The sequence below is a fragment of the Mobula birostris genome, chromosome 9 (assembly GCF_030028105.1).
Source record: "Mobula birostris isolate sMobBir1 chromosome 9, sMobBir1.hap1, whole genome shotgun sequence".
Taxonomy (NCBI): domain Eukaryota; kingdom Metazoa; phylum Chordata; class Chondrichthyes; order Myliobatiformes; family Myliobatidae; genus Mobula; species Mobula birostris.
Window position 1 is genome coordinate 131,275,372 of NC_092378.1, and position 13,398 is coordinate 131,288,769.

Consider the following 13,398-nt stretch of genomic DNA (forward strand, 5'->3'; position numbering starts at 1 on the left):
TTAGCATAACACTATTACAGTGTCAGTGACCTGGGTTCAATTCTGCCACTCTCTGTAAGGAGTTTGTATCTTCTCATTGTGACTGTGTTGAGTTTCCTCCAGGTACTCCAGTTTCCTCACACATTCCAAAAGGTTAGTAGGTTATTTGTTACATGAATGTAGTTGAACCAGAAGGACCTGTTACTGAGCAGTATCTCGTTTTTTAAAAAAAGTTGTTTGCCTTGAGAGGGTTGTCAAGTCCCCTGCATTTCATAAGTTTAACGTACACTTTTCTGTTTTCATTGCTGATAAGACTCTCCCTTTTTCAAATATAGTGCCAAATTCGCTTTGGTGGAAGAAAGGAAATTGCATCAGATGCAGATAGTAGGTAAGGCACACTCTCATTTGTTCTTAGTGTGATTAATTTATACCTTTATTGCATTGTTTGCTTTTGAGTCAGATTCCTATATTATTAAAGGAATTTAAGGAGTAGAACGTGTTGCTCCTCCAACCTGAGTGTGGCCTCATTGTGGCAGTAGAGGAGGCCATGGACTGGCTTGCAGGAATGGGAAGTAGAATTAAAATGGGTGGCAAAAGGGAGGTCCTGCTTTTTTTTTGGTGGATGCAGCGGTTTCCCAATCTGCGTTGGGTCTCACCTATACACAGGAGGCCACACCGGGAGCACTGGATGCAGTAGATAACCCCAACAGACTCGCAGGTGAAATGTTGCCTCACCTGAAAGGATTGTTTGGGGGCCCTGAATGGTAGTGAGGGAGGAGACATAGGGGCAAATGTGGCACTTGTTCTGCTTGCAAGGATAAGTGCCAAGAGGGAGATCAGTGTGGAGGGGTGGAGGGATGAGTGGACATGGGCGTTGTGTAGGGAGCAATTTCTGCGGAAAGCAAAAAGTGGAGGGGGGAGGAAGGAAAGATGTGCTTGGTGGTGTGATCCTGTTGGAGATGGTGGAACTTACAGAGAATTAAGTGCTGGACATGGAAACTGGTGGGGTAGTAGGTGAGGACAAGAGGAGCTCTGTCACTGGTGGGGTGGCAGTGGATGGGTGAGGGCAGAAGTACATGAAATGAAAAAGATGCGGGTGAGGGCAGTGTCGATAGTGGAGGAAGGAAAGCCCCTTTCTTTGAAGAAAGAGGACATCTCGTTAGTTCTAGAATGAAAAGCCTCATTCTGAGAGCAGATGTTGCGGAGATGGAGGAATTGAGGGAAGGGAATAGCAAATTTACAAGTGACAAAGTGGGAAGAGGTATGGTCCAGGTAGCTGTGTAAGTCAGTGGGTTTATAAAATATATCAACTGACTCCAGAAATAGAGACACAAAGATATCGAGAAAGGGGAGGGAGGTGTTGGAAATGGAACAGGTAAATTTGAGTGCAGGGCGGAAGTTGGAGGCGAAGTTGATGAGCTTGGCATGCGTGCAGGAAACAGCAAGAATGCAGTCTTCGATGTAGTCGTTCTAGGGGAGCTAAATTCCTGTAAGTCTTATAGATTGCACCTCAACAGAACTGAAGACAGTATTCTTGTGGGAAGGTTTACTCATGCTGTGGAAAAGGGTTTGAACTAATTTGGCCAGGGGTTGGGAACAGATCTGAGAGAATCAAGGCTTTTGCAGGCAGCACTGTAACTTAAGGTTGAGCTGTTTCATCTTTAGTTCAGGGACAATACCCTGAGGAGAAAGGGATGGAAATTAAAACCATGGATGAACAAAAGGCTGGAGAATAAATTAGAACCCACTGAGAATCAGGTTGATTACGGAAAGTACAGTGAGGAATTCAGAAGGAGATCAGAGCAACGCAGGGAAACCATGAGAGAAGATTGGTGGCAAACGTAAAAAGAAATCCAAAAGTACTTGGTAGCCATTTGAATGGGAGAAGAGTTGTAAGAGGGAGGTGAGCTGATCAGAGACCAAATACAAAATTTACTCATGGAGGCAGAGAGTGTGGCTTGAGTACTAAACAAGTACATCAGTCATAAATATGAGATTCTGGAAATTCACAGAGGAACATGCACAAAATGCTGGAGGAACTCAAAGTCAGGCAACATCAGTCTTCATGCAGCAACGTTCTGCTGGTTTCTTAGGAAAGAAAAATGAAATTTTGAAAAGTCTAGAGATTGATAGGCTAGAGTTGGTATGAGAAAGGCTTGCTGAATTTAGCGGATGAATCACCTGATCCAGGTGGCTTTGACATTGCACTCTTTGCCTCTGTTTAAGAAGCTATTTTAAAAAAAACCCTTTTTCAAACTACTCGACACTTTCAACAAACGCTGCATATGCACTGATTTCTCAGTCTGTATTCTACCCTTAGTAAATTGCTGTGAAAGAAAAAGCTTATTGTGTGAAAACGGAATGATAAATTTGCTTATGATACTTCAGAGATAGCACTTTGATATTCCATTTTAGTTATTTTCGTGTCTTCCTGTCAGGGAGCATAGAGCATACATGTGAGGTCTTTCCTTTCATTTCATCTTCATTTAACTTGGCACTTTATTTAGATGTGATGCAGACTGATCTTGCAAGTTTGATTATCTCATAAACACCATGCTCGTGGTCTAGAGATAAATTGGATCATCTTGTAATTGGAAATTAAATAAATGTACAAAGCAACCATTCTTGAGGTGGGCCTGTCCAAAAGACTACCCCACACCCTCGTTTCACTGTGTTCTTGTTGATAATTCTTTAATTTAGTTTGCCTAAGGAGGTGACATCTACCCATTCTGTTTAATCCTTTCTGATCAGTATTTCTAAATACTAGGTAAGTATGAAAATTGGTTCTCTGCAGAAATAGAACAATAATGAGATTTTGTTCAGTTTCTGGTGATTTTATGTTAATGAGATTTGTCCAAAGCAGATGATAGTGCAGCTTGGACAAACTGTTGTTGACATGTTGTGCAGTGCGTTTGGTTATCTCATCATTCTGTGTCTGCTTTAAAGGACTACATTTTGATTACATTATCCTGAAGGGCAAAATGGATTTAAACTTTCACATTCCTTCTCATTGAATTTGAACTGGGAACAATGTTATTACGGAGTGAATATCATCTGGTGTCTTCGTGTCTGTTTTAGTTGGGTGCACTTAGACGGGGTACAGGATGTATTTTTGCTTTCTGGCTTTTTCTAGAACAGAAGCCTGAATACTGGCAAAGATTGTTTTGATAATAAGCTATAACATCTTCGTTATGAAGGCATGTTCAGACCACACTTTGAGTCCTGTGTTCAGTTCTGGTTGCCTCATTTCAGAAATAATATGGAAGCTTTAGAGAGGGCGCAGAGGAGATCTACCAGGTTGCTGCTTGGATTAGTGAGCATGCCCTATGCAGGAAGGTTGAGCGAGCTGGTGTTTTTCTCTTTGGATTGAAGAAGGATGAAAGGCGACTTGATAGTAGTGTATAATACTAGGAGGCATAGATAGCGTGGACATTTTAGAAAACATCCATTTCAGGTGAGTGGAGGAAAGTTTATGGGAGATGTCAAAGGTAGGAGTTTTTTTACACAGTGTTATGTGCTGGAACACTCTGCTGGTGGTGGTGGTATGGTTGGAACAATAGGGACATTGAAGAGGTGCTTAGAAAGGAATATGGATGTCAGAAAAATAGAGGGTTGTGGGCTGTGTAAGAGGGTAAGGCTAGATTCTTGAGTAGGTTGATTCAGTTTGGCACAATGTCATGGGCTGAAGGGCCAGTGCTGTGCTGTACCATTTTATGTTCATTTTAAACTGATTTACAATATATTCTACTGATATGCAGAGCTCTATTTTCAAACTTCACTTCATTGTTATGCTTTATCAGGAAAGAGTTTTCTGACATGTTTATTGAAAATATCTAGGTAACAGATCAATGTAGTGCTTGCTAAGCTTAACATCAAAAAAACATTAAAATGATTAGTGCTTTAGCAATGTAAATAATTTCAAGTTTGATTATAAATTGTTTTAGACAAATTAAACATATTGGATTGAAGTTAATGTACCTACAATTGTAAAGTATGATTCTTCCACCTTTCCATTTTTGATGAAGGGTCTCCGTCTAGAACACCGACTGTTTATTCCCCTTCATAGATGCTACCTGACTTGAGTCCCTCAAGGACTTTGTGTGTATTGCTCAAAATTTCCAGCATCTGCAGAATTTCCTGTGCTTTCAAGAGATGATTTGTTTTTCATTTTACATGGTTACTTGTATCCGATGTCTCAATACAGTAATTTACATATGGGGTTCTTGTTCATGTTTGGAATATTTGTTCAAATGTTCTCATGGCCAATTTTATTGGTGTTCACAAATCCTAGAAGAATGAAACTTCTTAGCAAATGCTTTTCCATCTCGTGTTTCAGCAGGTATTCGATTTGTAGTCTTGGCTCCAAACAATCCTTCTGTCATACATTTCACTTGCTCTGTTAACAGGGTGATCTGTCTGTGTGCTCAGTTTGAGACTGTGCTGCAACATGGCTTAAGAAGAAGCAAAGGATTAGCACTAACTGCAGCTGCTATCAAACAAGCAGCAGGCTTTGCCAATAAAACTGAAACAGGTAACCATACATATTTATACTGTGTCGTTTATCAACGTTAGGTTTCTTTCAGAATGAAAGTGCTGTAGTTCAAATATGATCGATTTAAGATTATTCCAGGAAGCTGTTAGAAACCATTGCACTGATATTCTCAATTCTGACCCTTTGACCTTTTCAGTACATTTCATTCAGTTTGTCTCTTGGGCAGATACAGTTATAAATGCTGCACTGGGTATCTGCTAGTTTGTGGGTGGGAAGCATTATTTTAGTGAATCAGGGTTCTCGAGTGGAATATAGGAACTCCTAAAGGGAAACAGCAAACTATCAGGTGAATAGAGCTGGGGGCACCAGGTCGTTGTGATGGTTGAAAGGGATAAAATGATTATAGCTTTGTTAGATTATTGCTGATAAATAATTTTGAAGTTTCAAACATGACTAAAGCATTCTTTATTTTAGCCCTTTTTGGAATCTTCAGTCTATGATGTGCTACATAGCATTTATATATAAAAAAAAAATAATTATTCATTTATGGTGTTAAAAACTTAAATGATTTATAATGTGAGCGAGTGATTATAAAAGAAGTATTTATGTTCATTTTTTTTTTGCATGAGCGATCATGCCAGCTTTTGAGAGGCATAATTCTTATTTGCATGATATATATACTTTCAGATGTGTCAATTTATTTTGGATTATGGACTTTTAGATAAGTCGTGCTTGTAATTTTTTTTGTTTCATTGCTGGAAGATGTCTATCATAGATTTCTTTCACATGGCACAGTTCCAGTTTAGTTTCGTGACCTCCAATACAGCATTATGCTTTTATGTCAAGTTACTTCATTATTTTAAATACTTTCAACGCATCAACACTTTAACTTCTTCATCCCCAAGGAACATGACTCGCATCTAGAAATCACTATAATTCATCTCTTCAATCCAATTTTCAGTCAAGTACAAAGGAATGCACAAACCTACTTGGAACAGGAGTAGATCACTCTGTTCCTTGAACCAACTCCACCATTTAATATGATTATGGCTGATTTTATGGTAACTAGAATGCTGAATACCAATGTCCCCATGTAAACTTTCACCCACCTATTGAGATTTCGTTCACCTATTCCTTAAAAAATATTTAGTTCTGTCATCGCTTGAGGAAAAGCAGTTCAGAAACTAATGATGCTTTGTGGGGGAAAAGGGATTGCCTCATTGCTACATTAAATGGGCTATCCTTATTTTTAAACAAGCATCCCTAGTTAGAGGATTTCCGACTGGAGATAGTATTCTCTCCACATCCACTGTGTCAAGATCTCTCAGAACCTAATACGTTTCAGTCAAGTATCCTCTCACTTCTCTGAACTCCATTGTATTCACTTACTCTTAATATATCTAATCTTACCCCATAAGACAACCTGATGGAAGGTCACTGATCTAAAAAGTTACCTCTGCTTCTCTTTCCACAAACAAAATGCTTGAGGAACTCAGCAGGTCAGGCAGCATCTATGGAGGGAATAAACAGTTAACGTTTCAGTCAAGACTCTTAGTCAGCCATTCCCGATTAAGGGTTTCGGCCTGAAATGTCGACTGTTTATTTTCCTCTATATATACTGCCTGACCTGCTGAGTTCCTCTACTATTTTGTGTGTGTGTTGCTCTGGATTTCCAACATTTGCAGAATCTCTTGTGTTCTCTTTCTACAGATGTTGCTTGACCTCGCTGAGTATTTTTAGTACTTTTACATGTAAAAAGAGTCAAGAATAACTCAAATATTAGTTTCTCATCATTCTTTCACTTTCCATCTGTTGGAAACCGTCTAGCACATTGGTACTGTTTCATAGAAACTTAACTAGCAGTTTGTACATGAGTAAGTTACAACAGACAGTTTCTCATGGAAATGGTGTTTCAAACAACTGTGTACGGCATGCTTGCGTTCATTAAGTAACCTACATTGTCGTAATTTACCATTTGTGAACTCTTAATATCTAGTAACATATTTTTCATGGTTTACTCATTTCCTGAATGTGGCTGAACAGCAACTGTCGGAGTAATTGTTAAGATAAATGATGAGCTGTTTATCTGAATTTGAATTTAAAATGTGCGTTGATTTCTGTTGTGCAGTTGATTGCCAGGAAAGTCTACATTGACTGCTTCCTCATTTCAGTTTACCACAGAATCTCGTATTTTTGTGTGCCCCACTATCAGCAGGAAACACTTACCTGCATTGAACTGTTCAATACAATTTATTGTTGCCCCTGTATTATATATGATACAAATGGTATCATTTTAGGTGGATGTGGCAATAACCAAGATCAACAGTAATAGTTTCTACAGTTCAAGATTTAAATTTTCTTGTGCTGGAATTGACTCTGTATGAGCACAGCATAACAATAAAACCATCTGAAGAGGAAGTCTTTTCAGACTGAATAATTGAAAGTATTGATTGCTTCTGTGTGTCTGCACACCAATTGATTGTTTTAAATGCTTTCTAATATGCTGAGGAAGGCCAGCTGCAGCCTCAAAATATCAGTCTTATCTCATTGAGCGAACAAATTCACTACTGCTTTTGGGTCATTTGACTTGAATAGCTTTAAATTAAGATTTATTTCTGAATAGGTTTCAAAATGGGCTTCAATTTGCATGACATTAATAACTTTGTCATACATTAATGCTTTGTATTTGAAATATGGTGTGTCTTTAGGGAGTAAAAGATGTTTTAGAAGCTGTGTTTAGTTATTTGTTCTGGAGTTGCATAATTAGACTGTAATTTATTGTCCTCACTTGGGAATAAGTTTGTAGCTGTTTGTTTAATGGTAATGTTGTTTTCTTGTCCAAATATTCTGATTGCACTGTTAAGGCCAGGATACAGAATAAATGACCACAGGCATTAAATTATTTGTCTCCTTCGAACTCTGTCACAAGAGATTAGCAGGTAAATGAGGAAAAAAAAATAAAGGATGTTTTTAAGATCATCTTGAAAGAAATGTATTGTTCCCTTTGGAATTTCATGGCTGCTCAAAGTGGCAAAGCAGCTTTTAGAATAATGTTGGGCATCTCAAACCTATCCATCAGGCATACAGAGTTGCCTTCTGTGGACGAAGAAATACAGCACCTTACAAACTATCCATCTGCCTGACCTGCCCGGTGTTTCCTCCTTGTTCAGTGGAAGAGTCTGCAGCTCTCCCTTTGGTCACATCAGTTGTTTCAGAACTGCAATGGAAGCTATATATCCTCTGTGCTGAGAGCTGTCTAAGAAGAAAAGGCAGAGTGAAAATTCCAATGTTTCTCTTTTTCTTTTTTATATATATATATATATATATATATATATATATATATATAAAAAAAAATTGAAAGAGCTTAATGATAGATGCTACCATCTGGAAAATGGTACTGCAGCATTAAAGCCAGAACAGACTCCGGGTCAACTTTTTCCACCAGGCCGTCAGACTGATTAATTCAGGCTGATACAATTGTATTTCTGTGCTATATTGACCGTTCTGTTGTACTTGTAATTTGTATTTATAACAAATTGCTATAAATTGCACATTTTGATGGAGACGTACTGTAAAGATTTGTTAACAACAGGAATTCTGCAGATGTTAGAAATTCAAGCAACACACATCAAAGTTGCTGGTGAACGCAGCAGGCCAGGCAACATCTGTAGGAAGAGGTACAGTCGATGTTTCAGGCCAAGATGTTTTAGTCCTGACGAAGGGTCTCGGCCTGAAACGTCGACTGTACCTCTTCCTAGAGATGCTGCCTGGCCTGCTGCGTTCACCAGCAACTTTGATGTGTGTTGCGTAAAGATTTGTTACTCATGTATGTGAAGAATGTAAGAAATAAAGTTAATTCAATTTTTTGGGGCATCCCCCTTTGAAGGTTTCTTCAATGCTGGGGAGGCTTGTGCCCATGATGGAGCAGGCTGAGTTCACAACTTTCTACAGCCTTTTCTGATTCTGTGCAGTGGCTTCTCCATACCAGACGGTGATGCAACCAATTAGAGTGCTCTCTACGGTACATCTGTAGACATTTGTGAGAGTCTTAGGTGACATACCAAGTCTCCTCAAACTCATAATGAATTATAGCTGCTGTTGTGCATTCTTCATAATTGCGTCAATATGTTGGTCCCAGGATAGATCTTCAGAGATATTGACACCCAAGAGCTTGAAATTGCTCACCCTTTCTACTGCTGATCTGTCAATGAGAACTGGTGTATATTCTCTTGACTTCCGAAAGTCCACAACCAACTTCTTGGTCTTACTGACATTGAGTGCAAGGTTGTTGTTGCGGTACTACTTAACCAGCTGATCTATTTCACTTCTGAATGCCTCCTCGTCACCATCTGAAATCCAGCCTACCATGGTTGTCATCATCAACTTTATAGATGGCATTTGAGCTGTGCTTTGCCATACAGTTGTGGGTGTAGAGAGGGTAGAGGAGTGGGCTAAGCACTCATCCTTGAGGTGCGCCAATGTTGATTATCAGTGAGGAGATGTTACTTATGGTCTGCACTGACTGTGCTCACCTGATGAGGAAGTTGATCCAATTGCACAGAGGGGTATAGAGGCTCAGGTTTTGGAGTTTGTTGATTAGTACTGACGGTACGATGGTGTTGAATGCTGAGCTGTAATCAATAAACAACAGTCTGAGGTAAGTATTGCTATTGTCCAGGTTATCTAAGGACGAGTGGAGTGCCAGTGAGATTGCATGCGCTGAAGACCTAATATGATGAAATGATAGGCAAGTTGTAGCGTGTCCAGGTCATTGTTTAGGCAAGAGTTGATTCTGGCCATGACCAACCTCTCAAAGTACTTCACAGTAAGATATAAGTGCAACTGGATGTTAGTCGTTGAAGCAGCTCACCCTGTTCTTGGGCTGTGGTATAATTGTCACCCTTTTAAAACAGGTGGGAACTTCCAACTGCAGCAGTGAGAGAATTGAATTGATTTTATTTCTTACATCCTTCACATATATGAGGAGTAAAAATCTTTACGTTACGTCTCCATCTAAATGTGCAATCATCGTAATTTATAATAAATAGAACAGTTGATGTAACATAGAAATACGCTCAAATCAGCATGAGTTAATCAGTTTGATGGTCTGGTGGAAGAAGCTGTCCCGGAGCCTGTTGGTCCTAGCTTTAATGCTGCAGTACTGTTTCCCAGATGGTAGTAGCTGGAATAGATTGTGGTTGGGGTGACTTGGGTCCTCAATGATCCTTTGTTCGCATTTCTCACATCTGTCTTTGTAAATGTCCTGAATCATGGGAAGTTCATAACTACAGATGCGCTGGGCTGTCCGCACCACTCTCTGCAGAATCCAGTGATTAAGGGAGGTACAGTTCCCATACCAGGCAGTGATGCAACCAGTTAGGATGCTCTCAATTGTGCCCCTGTAGAAAGTTCTTAAGAATTGGGGGTCCAGACCAAATTTCCTCAACCGTCTGAGGTGAAAGAGCTGCTGTTGTGCCTTTCTCACCACGCAGCTGGTATGTACAGACCACATGAGGTCCTCGGCGATGTGGATGCTGAGGAACTTAAAGCTGTTTCCCCTCTCAACCCCAGATTCATTGATATCAATAGGAGTTAGCCCATCTCCATTCCTTCTGTAATCCACAACCAGCTCTTTTGTTTCTGTGACATCAAGGGAGAGGTTGTTTTCTTGACACCACTGTGTCAGAGAGGTAACTTCTTCCCTGCAGGCCACCTCATTATTGTTTGAGATTAGGCCAATCAATGTAGTGTCATTGGCAAATTTAATTAGCAGATTAGAGCTGTGGGTTGCGACACAGTCATGGGTATACAGGGAGTAAAGGAGGGGACAGTACATAGCCCTGAGGGGCTCCTGTGTTGAGAGTCAGAAGGGTGGAGGTGAGGGAGCCCACTCTTACCACCTGCTGGCAATCTGACAGGAAGTCCAGGATCCAGCTGCACAAGGCAGGGTCTCTGAGCTTCCTGTCGATCCTGGATGGAATTATGGTGTTGAATGCTGAACTGTAGTCTAAGAACAGCATTCTCACATAAGCATCTTTCTTCTCCAAATGTGTAAGGAAGGTATGTAGAGCAGCGGTTATTCTGTCGTCTGTTGATCAGTTGTGTCAGTAGGCAAATTGTAGGGGGTCCAGTTTGGGTGGTAGCAAGCTGCAGATGTCATCCTTGACCAGCCTCTCAAAGCTTTTGCTTATTATTGAGGTGAGTGCGCCAGGACGCCAGTTGTTCAGGCACGTTACCTTGGTGTTTTTTGGTACAGGGGCAATGGTGGTTAATTTGAAGCAGGAGGACACTCTACTCTGGGAGAGGGAGAGATTAAAAGTGTCTGTAAACACATTTGCCATTTGTGCTGCGCGCGTCCTAAGTACTCGCCCTGGGATGCCATCCGGTCCCACAGCCTTGCGTCTGTCCACTTATTGGAAACACCTGCGTACTTCACCCTCAGAGATGACCAGGTTGTAATGGTGGCTTTCCTCAGAGGCTCAGAGTTAGCGACATTGAACCAGCGTAAAAGCAACTGAGCTCATCTGGGAGAGAGGCTGCAATGTTGGTAGCACCACTACGTTTGGCTTTGAAGTCTGCGATGGTATGCAACCCTCTCCACAAGTCACGTGTGATATTGTGAATCTTGACTCCATCTTGTCCCTGTATTGTTGTTTCTCAGCCTTGATAGCTTTGCGCAGATCGTAGCTGCTTTTCTTGAGCTCCTGCTGATTGCTGTATGTAAGCTCTATGTCGTGTGGTAGGAGCTGCTCGCACGGAACTATTGATCCAGGGTTTCTGGTTCAGGAAGACCCTGACCGACTTCTGGGGGACAACATCGTCGATGAACTTCCGGATGAAGCAGGTGACTCCATCCGTGAACTCGGAGACCTCCTCATCATGAAAGACATTCCTGTCAATGTCATCGAAGCAAGCCTACAGCATGGAGGCTGAATGGTTGGACCAAACAGTGGACGGTTGTAACTATGGCTGCCTCTTGCTTCAGCTTCTGTCTGTGCGTTGGCAAAAGCAGAATTGAATAGTGATCTGATTTTCCAAAAGCTGGGTGAAGGAGAGCTTTGTAAGCATTGTGGAATGGAGTGTAACAGTGGTCAAGTGTCTTATCTCCACAAGCGCTCACCCAGATGTGCTGACAAACTTCAGAGAGACTTTCGTCAGTGACGCTTGATTAAAGTCACCGGCGATGATGAAGGCAACCTCCGGGTGTGCAGTCTTCAGCGTGTTGATGGTATTGTGCAGTTCCTTGAGAGCCAGGTCAGTATCAGCCTACGCTGGAATGTACACTGCTGTGATGATAACAGCCGTGAAATCCCTAGGCAGCCAATAAGGTCTGTACAGCAGCACCAAGTACTCCAGGTCTGGGGAACAAATGGATTTGAGGGCATGCACATTCTGGGGTAGCACCAAACATTGTTGACCATGAAGCATACCCCTCCTTCTTTACTCTTCCCAGAGAGGTTTTTTGACCTGTCCACCTGGAACAGGGAGAATCCAGAGGGCTTGATAGCATGGTCTGGTATCTCCTCCATCAGCTTGGTCTCTACGAAGCATAAAATGTTACATTCCTTTGTTTCCCACTGGTAGGAGATTCTGGCTCTTAGTTCGCGCAGCTTGTTATCCAGAGACTGAAAGTTAGCCAGCAGTATGCTAGGGAGCAGTGGCCGATTTGCGTGCCGTCTCAGCTTCACCAGGGCGCCAGCCCTTCTCCCTTGCCTCCGGCGCTTCTTCCAAGGTAGTGGTGGTGTAAGCGATGAGACTTTGAGACACTTCATCAAGACCGGAAAGGAAGGGGTAAGACAATAGAATAAAAGGGTGTGGGGAGGGATAGGACGACTAGCCAGAAGTTGATAGGTGAAGTCAGTTGGGTGGGAGAGTAAAGGTTTTGTGAAGAAGGAATCTAATAGGAGAGTGGAGTGGACCATGGGGGGAAAGGAAGGAGGGGCACTTGGGGAGGGAGAAGAGGTAAGAAGCCAGGGTGGGGAGTAGGAAAAGAGGGAAAGGAGAGGGGTTAAAATTACCAGAAGGAGAAATCAGTGTTTGTGCCATCAGGTTGGAGGCTGCCTAGATAGAATATGAGGTGTTGCTCCTCCACCTTGAGAGTGTCCTCAACGTGGCAAAACAGGAGGGCATAGACCAACATGTCAGATCGGGAATGGGGATAGGAATTAAAATGGTTGGCCACCAGGAAATTCTGCTTTTGGCAGATGGAGCGAAGGTGTTCGACAGTGGAGGTGTTTGACAAAGTGGTCCACCAACATACATTGGGTGTCACCAGTACAGAGGGGGCCACATTGGGAACACTGGATATAATAGATGACCCCAACAGATTTGCAGGCGAAGTGTTGCTTAACCTGGAAGAACTGTTTGGGGCCCTGAATGACGTTAGGTTAATCCGGAAGAACGAGAGTTTTCTGGACAGGACCTACAGTGAGGTTGTTACACCCAGGATACAGGAAAAGAGGACGACGACGATGACCAAGGAAAGGATGCTTGAAGTACCGGAGACCTCGGAGGGTGTACCTCTCGGAAACAGGTTCTCCCTCTTGGAAGCTGTCGGGACAGAAGACAGTGCCAGTCCGAGAGGCGGATGGGTCTGCGAGTCAACAATTGGCACTGAGGCAAAGCCGAGGAGACAGACGTCAGGCAGAGCCGTGGTAGTAGGGGACTCCATAGTGAGAGGTACAGAAAGGGGTTTCTGTGGCAACAGGGGAGATTTAAGGATGGTGTGTTGCCTCCCTGGTGCCAGGATCCAGGATGTCACGGACTGATTGCAGGGAATCCTCAAGAGTGAAGGTGAACATCGGGAAGTGGTGGTGCATGTCGGCACAAATGGCGTGGGGAAGAAGAGGAAAGGCATTCTACAGCGCGACTTCAGAGAACTCGGAAGAAGGCTGAAAAGCAGGACTTCCAGGGTGGTTATTTCCGGT

At 42.2% G+C, this 13,398-nt stretch overlaps 1 protein-coding gene across 3 annotated transcripts in view; it reads left to right on the forward strand.

Moving 5' to 3' along the window:
- The window catches only part of snx29 (sorting nexin 29), a 548,890-nt gene that overhangs the window by 24,215 nt on the left and 511,277 nt on the right, over positions 1 to 13,398 (forward strand). For 2 of the 3 annotated variants that reach the window (XM_072268845.1, XM_072268842.1), the window contains exons 3-4: positions 315 to 367; positions 4,386 to 4,510. In XM_072268845.1, the coding sequence (XP_072124946.1) occupies positions 315 to 367; positions 4,386 to 4,510 (178 nt within the window). The remainder of the gene's footprint in view (positions 1 to 314; positions 368 to 4,385; positions 4,511 to 13,398) is intronic. The other variant, XM_072268844.1, reaches the window with a different exon arrangement.